The sequence below is a fragment of the Ipomoea triloba genome, chromosome 1 (genome assembly GCF_003576645.1).
Source record: "Ipomoea triloba cultivar NCNSP0323 chromosome 1, ASM357664v1".
NCBI classification, from domain to species: Eukaryota; Viridiplantae; Streptophyta; class Magnoliopsida; order Solanales; family Convolvulaceae; genus Ipomoea; species Ipomoea triloba.
Window position 1 is genome coordinate 29,909,668 of NC_044916.1, and position 10,504 is coordinate 29,920,171.

General features: G+C 35.5%; 2 protein-coding genes across 3 annotated transcripts; both read right to left on the bottom strand.

Moving 5' to 3' along the window:
• Nucleotides 1–233: 233 nt before the first annotated feature.
• Nucleotides 234–2,200, bottom strand: LOC116000457 (probable inactive purple acid phosphatase 16). Its single transcript, XM_031240548.1, has 5 exons — nt 1,905–2,200; nt 1,551–1,781; nt 1,105–1,399; nt 705–873; nt 234–576 (listed from the first exon to the last, which is right to left on the bottom strand). Exons 1-5 carry the CDS (start codon nt 2,155–2,157, stop codon nt 361–363), a joined length of 1,164 nt encoding a protein of 387 aa, XP_031096408.1. The 5' UTR covers nt 2,158–2,200; the 3' UTR covers nt 234–360.
• Nucleotides 2,201–4,808: 2,608 nt separating this feature from the next.
• LOC115999378 lies at nt 4,809–10,190 on the bottom strand. Of its 2 annotated transcripts, none has more exons than XM_031239239.1 (14): nt 10,080–10,190; nt 9,889–9,990; nt 9,686–9,751; nt 9,504–9,574; nt 9,317–9,414; nt 9,074–9,125; nt 8,674–8,766; nt 7,931–8,041; nt 7,238–7,526; nt 6,544–7,001; nt 6,217–6,326; nt 5,732–5,790; nt 5,463–5,650; nt 4,809–5,308 (listed from the first exon to the last, which is right to left on the bottom strand). In XM_031239239.1, the coding sequence occupies exons 1-14, from the start codon at nt 10,129–10,131 to the stop codon at nt 5,120–5,122; spliced, it is 1,938 nt and encodes a 645-aa protein (XP_031095099.1). In that variant the 5' UTR covers nt 10,132–10,190; the 3' UTR covers nt 4,809–5,119. The 2 variants fall into 2 exon arrangements, with proteins under 2 accessions (XP_031095099.1, XP_031095095.1); XM_031239235.1 differs by having other exon boundaries at nt 6,544–7,007.
• Between the last annotated feature and the right edge of the window lie 314 nt (nt 10,191–10,504).

Genomic DNA, 10,504 nt, shown 5'->3' on the forward strand with positions numbered 1-10,504 from the left:
TTTCAGCATCCCACATGGGGTGTTACCGGGTTGCAACTAGATCACAATTCCCAAGATCATTGGCAATCTTCGACTTTTTTCAAAAAAAAAAAAAAAAAAAAAAAACACTTTGATGTCATACTTAAACCGGTCAAATGGTTGCTGCCCATGACCTTTTAGTCACGAAGTGGCTCTCCCAAATGAAATGTATTTGTGCTTCTATAGGTTGAGAAAGTAGTTATGAACAGATTATGTACACAGTAATCATCCCTGTCTAAGATGTTGATTGAGTTTAATGGTTTGATACAACAAATTACAAATATATTTCAAGTGCTGTAGATGTAAAAAGCCTTTCCTCTTATGTCAAGAGAGGATGAATAATCATGAAGAGCTCAAGACAACTTCACTATGTACACTGCCATTTTCCATCCGAATCCAAGATTTTAGAGAGAAAGGCTGCTGGCTTATCTCCAGAATCCTAGCCCCTCTAGCCCAATTCCCATATCCACCATAGCCGGTATGACGAGCATAGCACAGCCACAGGTTCTTGTGAGGACAGCACCAGTCCAGTCCATGGTTATGCCCAACAAACACAGCCTATAGTCCAAATGACCTTACAGTTTATCAAGTATAATGGTTCATAATGTACTATATTGAGAGATTGTTATGTTTATTACAAGCTAGAATGTAGAATATAATAGACAATTATGTTATTCAGTCCTTACCATCACAGAAGATCTTCCTTGAAGGAGCTCCATAATCCCCATTTCAGCTTCCTGAGCAGCAACTTTCTCGGTGAACATTGAACCCACGCAATTCTTGTCCAGAACAAACTTTGGAGCCGCGTGCTTATACTCTTGACTAGGTATGTGCCAAAATATTAGCTCGGGAACCCTGTATGTTACAATTCATTGATTTTCACTTCCAATCATTTGGAAGAAAGTCGGTTAAAAAGTTCAGTTTAGAACACTACCATCCTTCACATTTGTGTTGCATAAAACGATGATAAGAAAAAGAAAACTACCAACATGGTTTTCCCATCATTCATAAGCAATCTATGAGTAACATGAGTGACAAATTCCAAAACCTGCTGCCTAAGTGAAACTATATATGCAATTTGAGTACCTTGCATCGGGGTTAACCTGTTGAGATGTGCGGTTGAACCATTGAGCCTGAGCGTATGAGACAATCTCTGGGTATGAACCACCACCAGAGTCTAGGAAGTACATATATGCTACAGGGTCACTCGAGGACGACGATACAAGTTTAAGAACATAGTTGGATACACTAGGCCACAAATCCTTGGGACCACTTATAGAGTATGATAGGGTGTTATGCTCCACTTCATTTTTCATCAGCTCCAAACGTGTTGTTCCCCTGAAGCTGCAATATTCACTTTCTGAAGTAGCTAGAAGCCAACCTAAGTTTAAAAGGTTTAATTTTACCAAAACACATCATATGACAGACAGACTCACCTACTGTTGAGCGTATAATATATAAACATAAATGTGCGCAATCCAACTATTAGCTAAGGTTTTTAATTGAGATGGGGCACATGCTTCAATTTTCACCTGTCCGGTATGAGACATTATTATTTTGTGGACATAGGAGTGGAGGGACTCCAGAGGTTGAAAACCATTCCATTGGCCACTCAAATGGCATATCATCATGGTTACCAAACACACTAGCCCATGGAATACCCCTGGCTCTTGTAGGAGAGATTGCCTGGTCCCAATACAAGCTAGCATTTTTAATGGGGATATTGTTGGCCGTGATGACATCTCCAAGATAAACTACAAAGTCTGCCAACAAATATGTCTTAGTAGATCAGAGAAATCACAGAGCACTCAAGTATACATAAAGCTCAAAGTTATTAAATGGGTGTAGTGTAAATTCACAAAATGCAATTCAATTCATATCCTGACCTGGGAGTTCTTGATCGAGGACGGTAGACATGACTTTAACTGAATTTATATCCTGGCGCGGGCCCCAGTCTGTCCAGGCGTCCTCTCCAAAATGCAGGTCGGCGAACAGCGCCATCTTAAACGGTGATCCCGGCCGGATTTGGAGACGGGATTTATGGATCAGGTTAGTTTGGAAGCCATGTGAATGGACGATGAGGATGAATCGGGAGAGCAGGGAGAGGAGGATGGGCAGTGCAGTTAAACGTCGTCGCATGGTTGGGTGTGTGGAAGATAGTAGTTAGCGAAGATGGTAAGTTATGCTTGTGATAGTATAAGATGCTCTGCTCCAAATACAAACTGTGCTCACTGCTGGCTTGCTGAGGGTGGGCTGCGGACAGCGCTGACTTTGACGTCACATATTTGCCCTTACAACTTTAATTATTTATAGTTTTAAAACTTTTATAATTTATTTTTTTTTAGTACTTATTGATTTGAACTTGAGACCTCTCATCTGATAAATTACACTATGCAGCTCGGCCACAAAGCCTTTAGCTATAACTTTTATAATTAATTACAAAAGGGATTATTTTGGTCTTTTAAATAACAAAATAACCACTTGTGAAAATTAAATTTTGATCTGTAATATATTGATAGTATAAATACACCTGCACCGGTCGGTATCGTGTGATCGGTAGGTCGGCATCTCGGCCCGACCAGTTAGCGGTCGGGCCGCCTTGGATCGGTCGATGCTTCGCTCGGCTAGCAGAGGTCATGTCGAGGTCCGCCACGTGCTCCATCCCGCTTGGGCAAGGAGGGAGGCGGACACATGCGCGCCACGTTCTCGCCATGCCGGAGCCCCGGCGACCGTGACTTTCCTCTCTTATAAATACCGCATTTATGAGGAGAGAGAGGATCTTTTGGCTGATTCTAGATTAAGTCTTGAAGTGTGCTCGGACAGTAGGAAAGCCCACTGCCGACTCGCCGAGCCCTTCGAGCCATTTTTTATATTGTAAACCGGGCTTGGATCCTTTGATTAATAAAATATCGTATTACCCGTTTTAGCTTCGTGTTGCCGTGTTTAGCATTATCATATATTTCTTTTTTCTTTTTTTGAAAATCTGTAATATATTTCTAAAACACACCCAAAAAAAAAAAAAACTTACTTTTATAACTAATTAGGGACCAAATTTACAATGAATGATAATTAAAGATTAAGTTTATACTTGCTAAGTTGCTATATAACTAATTAAAAGTGTAATTATTCCATTAGGAATGGTGAATTGGGGATTAATAAAAAAGATAAAATGCAACATCTAAGATAAATAAAATCAAATATAAGTTGTCAAAGACTTTATGATCCAGCGACACCCGATTTACATTCTCACATGAATGGGAGTAGGTTTGAGACTCAGTAGTCAGTAGTACTCAAAAATAAAATCAAATATTCAATCATTTAACTTTTCTTGTTTGAATTATTATTATAATTATAAAAATGTAAATTGTCGTTAATTACTAAATTTGGCGGGCATTATGGGCATTTCCGACATACCCGTATTTTGTCTTCATTGCGCATCTACAACTACACAACTACACAAGCTTGAGGAATATGCCAAGCGAAATATTCTTTATCTTAACATGTACCATAAAAAAGACATTGTTAGGGAAAAAAGGGTCCGACAATTTTTATTATTATTTAGAAACCCATACTATATTTCTCTAAATAAAACAAATATACAAAATATTCATTATTGTATTAAATACCTTTATTCTTTAGTATTTTTCTCAATTATTATGTAAATTTTATTTAACTTATGAAGAGATCAATTAATGCATCATAGTCAATGAAAATAAAGATTTTTAAAATCAAAATTATGACTGCCATTATCTCCGTAAATTTGAGATTGACGAAGTGACATGACAAGAAAAATAATCTTTTTTTAAACGTAAAGCAAGTGTATTGCAAGAAGAGAGAGAATTGATAAAATTAGCAAATAAAGATAGAATTGACAATGTGAAACTTTGTGTACTTGTATTGGCTAGGTGGCAGTTTTTATGCCAATCATTTCACTCTCTCAAGTTTCAATAAATTGAAAAAGTAATTATGAATAAATATTACTCCCTCCGTCCCAAATTGGATGTCTTATTTATTTTTTACACGCTTTTTAATAAATTAAAGTAAATGTAATGTGCTTTTCAATTATGCCCCAAACTTTTTCACTCTTGGAAATAAAAATAATAAAGAAAGCAAAAATCATAAAGGTAAATTGGGAAAAGTAAAATGATGGTGATGTTCAATTTTGGAAGGAGAACAATATTTTAGAACAAACTAAAATGAAAAGTAAGACAGGTAAAATAAGACAGATGAGTATATTGTAACAGAGTCATTAGTAATAAAAAAAATTAAAAAAAAAATAAAAAAAAACCTAAAGAATTGTCACTCTTTCAACCTTACAAAGGATTATCACAATGGCCATCATTTGAAGAGTACCGTATAAGAATAGTTGGTCCCATAAGAATAAAGTGTATTCATGAGTTTACACTTTAGAATAAAAATTAAAATTATAGTTAGTATTTAATTGATAATTTTTAAAAATATAACTATGAAATTTAATTACTCCTTCAATTAAAAATTCATTCCTTAATTAAAAACGGATATCATTTCATCTTTAACAGTAATATGATGTTTTTTAGATTTTTGTTTTATTTTTTTTTTGTTTAAATTAGTACTTTGGATAACATTATTTTAAGATCAATTGTCTTTTAATTCCACCCTACTACCAAACATGCAAAATACTTTATACCAAAACTGATTACCATTATCAATTATTTGATTCTCATTCTCATGTAATAAATTTAAATTGATGATTTTAAAACAATGAACAAAAGAGACCTTTTATAAATACGTAAAGGTTAGTTCATGTATCATTTCGAAGAAAACATTAGTGTGAGAAATGAGAATAAATTCACACTAAACACCATTCCCACATGATCTTCTACCTATGAATTCAACAACCACATTGTAAAGAACGTGGCAATTGGCTACTCTTGAAAGCCACTCAACAAAATTGTTGTGCAAAAACAGTGGCTCCATTCTACCATAAACCAACAACCTTTGACTCTTATGTCCGCAATCTTTACTTTATACCAAACCCACCAAATCTTTTTGCTCAGCTAAAAGTACTCTTTTAAGAATTTTCACCTAATAATTACGTGTTAGCACATGAACCATACCATAATCAGAGGCTCTCTGCAAACTGAGAGGCTCCAAGATCAAGTTGTTGTTTCATGATGCAGTTCATGAACCACTCACTACAGAATGTCCTTATCCCTTTCTCTGCAGCTGATAGTGCTTCATCCATGTCCTCCTCGCATGCCACAAAGACGGTTTTCTTCGCATCATTCACCTCCTCCAATCCACCAAGAACCTAAAGATTAAAGTTTGCAAAGATGTGTCAAAGCATTGCTTAAAGAAACTCAAGATGACATAGCAATTAGGAACATTGCAGATGTTATTCCTGAACTAAAAACCATAATGTATGTGCATTTCTTTTAAGCAAAATTTCTTGAAATTTGACTTACATTTCCTCCGGCAGATTTTACAACTGCAGATAACATACTGGCAGGAGGTTGAACATGAGCTGCAAGGCATATGTCATAACCATTAAGTAAACTTTGAGGGTGTGCCTTAGCCCTAAGAAGTGCAGATTTTAGCTCAGTTGTGTACTTGAGTTCATAGTCTTCATCCTTCAAAATGAAAGGCATTTCATCTGGACAACATGGAAGCCAATCACATATCAAAATATATTAATGGTTTCCATAATATATCAAATTTAGATCTTGTAACATACCCACGAATCTGCCTTTCCGAAAGCTTTCTTTCAACCAACTGGGTGATATTATCCAAGACCTGGGTAGCATTGTGTATACATTTTAAAATCAATGTCAAAGGTGAATAATAACAAGCAGACACTAGTAAAAACTTAAATTTATGTTAAAATCTCAGAATGAAATGGAGTATTATTCTTAAATACAGAGTAAATAACTAGAATGTAGTCAAAATATTATTCCAGTCACCAAGAAATTCTAAAGGTTAAAGAATAATATTATCTGAAGTAATAAAAATTAAAAATTCTGAAAACTGATGATGTTAAAATGATGATGAGCAATGGCTCTCCTGCCTCTGTCCCTTTTCAGGGATTTACTTCAGGAACCACAGCGCTTATCTTGAAGGATTAAGAATGATATATACTAGTTGTACGAGTAGTATCAATTTTTAGTTGTTATGCATTCTGGCCAAGATATAATGAAGCAGTAGTTCATAGGAAATACTGACCCTGAGCATAAAGCTTTGCAAAAATTCAGCGTTTTCCTTACTTTCCCTGTTACCACATGCGTACATTCACTTCCATCAGAAGTAACAAGTCCACCAAGGTTTTCAATTATCTGCACAAGCACCATCAAGTGTCAGGAAGTGGTAGAAGATTGTCATATGGCCTCTTTCATCATTCAGTCAATTGTTTTGTTGACTAATTTTCAGACATTACAGCCAAAAGTCAGAAACAGTGATTAAAAAGAGTAAAAAGTAAGTTGCTAGTATTGGATATCATCAATACATAGGATGATTTGTCCCATGAACCTAACAAGAGATGCTAGTGAATACCTTAGTTAGATTTGCTTTCTTATTATCATCAGCTATATTCATCAGCATAATTCTGAAGTGTTTTCCCAAGGGAGGAATGCCCAGGTTGCTATTACTTATGGGTGTCACATCAAGTGCTCTGTATTCTTCAGAATACTTGGAGCTGCATGTTAAAGGATCTTTATGATGATCATGCCCTAGAAATGCACTTTCAGAAGCTGCCAAGGAACCACCACTTTTATGCATAGTCGTCTTTCCATTATTTTCTAAAAGGAAGTTGTTAGAACGTAAGTGGCAATCATCAGCTACATAGCCTCCCTTTACTTTTTTTGAGTTCAAAGAGGTAAATGAGGCTTCCCACATCCTTTTCTTTGTTCCTGGTGCCGAACATGAACATCGTTCCGGATAAGGTTCAAATTCACATTCATTTACTCCTGTACAGTTGGCAACATTTCCACAATTTATAGTTTCCACTGTGTCTGCAACTTGACAGTTTAGATTCAAACAAACAGATTAGTAGATATTGATCATACACAGTTCTGAAAGAATCCTTTCAGTCATTTATAAGAAAAAGGCACTTAATGAATCATAGAAGAATGAATACACTGTTAATAACCTCACCCTGCACTTGCTCACACTTGATCATTATGCATTCTCGATTTTCAAACCCAATGAAATGAAAGAAATGAAAATTTTATGCAGCAGCTTCACATACCATAATGCTGAGTATCATCTGTGCTGATATTTTGATTTACTCCATTGGAAAAGTGATTCCCTTCTGGTACATTTTTATCTTGTTTCTGAGAGATAGGGAGTTTATCTGGAGAATTTGGTGCTACTGTCATCATTAGATTCTCTGGGGAATTTGTTAAACTTTCCTTGTTAAGATGAGAAACCAAGAGAGTTGAACCACCAGGAAAACACAACGCTCTACGGATATCAGCCCTTATAGGAAGCCTACGAGCTTTTCCTTTTGCATCTACCTGACCAATTACTACAAATCCCTGCAGATTTAGCTTATTTATTTAGTGACTCAAGCAAAATAAAAATAAACTGGAACATGTTTACATCAAGCCCATGGCAAGTATTCACCAGGTACATAAATGAAGCCATTTTGTAAGCCCATTTTTGTGTTTTGCATGCATGTGTTTAGCAAAGACACCAGTCAGATTATATTCAATATAATACACAACTATGAAACTTATAAGTTGTTATTCTTCTCAGGCCACTCAGAAAACATTGTTGAACTATTAGAAAGCATTTCATAAAATCAGATTTTTCCTGCTAAAGCTTGTGACCACTTTACTCATTGGATACACCACAAATGAATATATGTAGAAAAACAAAAACATTAACAGCAGATGAATAAATCACTTCAATAGCATATTGGCCACCATTTAAGGTATACCTGCTTAAGCCAAAATCCTTCGGACTCCTTATCTCCCCAACAAAACACTGTCCTAATACCCACATTCTGCAATCTCCTTCTCAGTTCCATGTATAATATGCGACCTATACCCTGTAAGAACCTAGGCCTAGTCAATTACTATCAGAAGCAGAAAAACAAATCTGAAGCTATTTGCAAGCATACAATTGAGATGATATAACAGTTACTGAAATAAATTAATAATAATCTTTATATTTCCATAAACAAATAAATGCTACAGTATGTAAAGGAGAAAAATAAAGTTTACAAGGGATGCATCTCTGAACTGACATCATACACAGGGAACCAGTTTACTTCCACTTGTAACTTAACTGAATAGCAAGTTGGAGCCAAGGACTGAAAATTTTAGCATCAGTGGTTTGAATCCACTTCTAAGAGCTTTTTGCATTAGATATCTAAAAAGGCCTGTGTTGGGTTTCTAAGCAGTAATTGAATGAGGTCTCAACTCTTTCAATAGTGATTGGTGTATATTGTTTCTTGCAATGAACATCATGCAGAAAAATGAAATAAGCAGTTTCATATAAAAGGAAAGATACACTTTCATCTGATACTGTCAACTGCAGCCATATCCTTTAGATGAAACCCTAAAAAGAGCCCTAAAGAGTAGCCTCATTTGCTAAGGTCATATGCCAGTCTATTTATAAAAGTAAATCTGAAATCATAAAAAAAAAAAATTAATTAATTTGGCAAAACAAACACTAGACCTTGTGTTGATATTGTGATCTAACAGCTGCAAGAGGAATCTCAGCATACTGTGTGTCAGCGGAGATTATTTGATAAGTAGTTGCTGCAACAACCTGTTCAATAATGAGCAAGATCAACGAGATATTATGGAACCCCTGATTAGTCACCAAAAAATTATAGAGTAAAGAGCACTTCAATTTGTTAAAGGAGTATGCATGCTAAATATAACCCAATAAAATTGAATCTATCCTACAAATGTAAGCATATACATAAACATATGCACACAAACTCTTTTTGCTTATGATATTCCAAGGGCTGTGCTCTACAAGGATATTAATTTGATCTTAGGAGGCATCAGCTAACACCCCACCTTGTACATTGATACATATAAAAGCAACTAGTCAACTACTGCAAGCATACCTCTCCATGGTGTTCACCCTGTTTAATCCTCAAAATCAAAGTGCAGTATTTCCTGCAATAGCAGTCATTAGCCAAATCCTCAACCTTTAGAATCTTGATTGAGGTGATAACATTCAGGCCATAAATCAAATGTTCATTACATAAATAATTCTAGACACATTTAACAGTGTCATAAGAGATATTGATGAGACTGAAGTCCTAAAATAAAATATAGAAGGGACTGTATGAGTTTCAATAACATACCCACTTGATACACATTTATCAAGAAACAATGATTGCTTTCCAGTGTTTGCAGCATATTTCATTGCAGGCAGTTCCTCAACATAAATGTTTAGCACTTCCTACAACAAGAAATACGACTAAGCACCACATATGTAAAGCGATAGAGAGAGGGAGAGAGTTATAGAGATGGAAAATAAATGTAGATTACCTGAACCAAGCACTTGGTTTTACCATCTGCATCCTTGGGATTAATGAGCTCAAAACAGTAATTACCTAATCCTAAGAGGAAAAAATCATTATTAAATTCTGACATTTAATCGGGTAATCACAAGAAAGCAAATACAATAGGGAAACAAAAAAGATTGGAGAAAATTCGAAACGAAACATTACCGTTTTCCTCATTCTCAGAACCCTGAGGACCAAAATTCACCATTTCGCAATTCCTGTTCTCCATGACTGTCTCAAGTAGTAACAAAAACAATAAGAACTCTATAACAAATTCCCATAGTTCTGACAGATATTAAGTGAATAGTAGAAATCTGAATTCGGAAATATAAAATTTTTGAAAATGAATTACTAAAGGGCCTTATTGCCTGATATTTTGATATGGGCATCTTTCGAGAAAGTGATTCGGAGGCTGTTTTCAGTCGACTCGGAGGCAAAGTTTTTAGCTTCGACCCGTACTTCGCAATTTCCTGCGCAAATAAATAAATTTTCTAACAGAATTCTTAAATTGATTATGAGTTTTGAAGGAATCGGGTTTTAGGCGGGGTGAGAGTATTACCGATTGGAATCGGAGGTGGCGAAGGTATAGAAGAGGCCTTCTTGGGTGCCATAGCTTGGGATTCTGCTCGTAACTTTTGCGGAACTGAAAAACAGTGGGAATTTTGCAGAGCTGAATATTTACAGGTTCACTATGGCGGGAAAAAAGTAATGGTTTTTGAATTTTTACCGAAACCGTGATTCCTTCGTGCCTTTTGTTAATGTGGTATATAATAGAGCCCAAAAAAAAAAAGTTGGGTGCTTATAATAGAGCAATGGTTCTTTTTTTTTTTTTGGGTGCTTATAATAGAGCAATGCTTCTTTGTGTTTTTTTTTTTTGTTGCGCTTATAAATTATAATAGAGCATCACTATAAATCTATAACAGGGCATTTGGTTGGAATTAGTATTGTCAAAGCAGGTTGACCCGCACCGCTCCGCAATGGACA

Bases quoted from the DNA above. Each gene is read 5' to 3' on its own strand.
- LOC115999378 (XM_031239235.1), bottom strand. From the start codon at position 10,131: ATGGCACCCAAGAAGGCCTCTTCTATACCTTCGCCACCTCCGATTCCA. The intron at 8,767-9,073 runs GTATGCTTGCAG...ATTATTGAACAG, and splicing joins AGGGTGAACACCATGGAGAG to GTTGTTGCAGCAACTACTTA. The intron at 7,008-7,237 runs GTATGTGAAGCT...TAAACTGTCAAG, and splicing joins AGATGATACTCAGCATTATG to TTGCAGACACAGTGGAAACT.
- LOC116000457 (XM_031240548.1), bottom strand. From the start codon at position 2,157: ATGCGACGACGTTTAACTGCACTGCCCATCCTCCTCTCCCTGCTCTCC. The intron at 1,782-1,904 runs GTCAGGATATGA...ATTTGTTGGCAG, and splicing joins CCTCGATCAAGAACTCCCAG to ACTTTGTAGTTTATCTTGGA. The intron at 1,400-1,550 runs GTGAAAATTGAA...TTTTAAACTTAG, and splicing joins TAATGTCTCATACCGGACAG to GTTGGCTTCTAGCTACTTCA.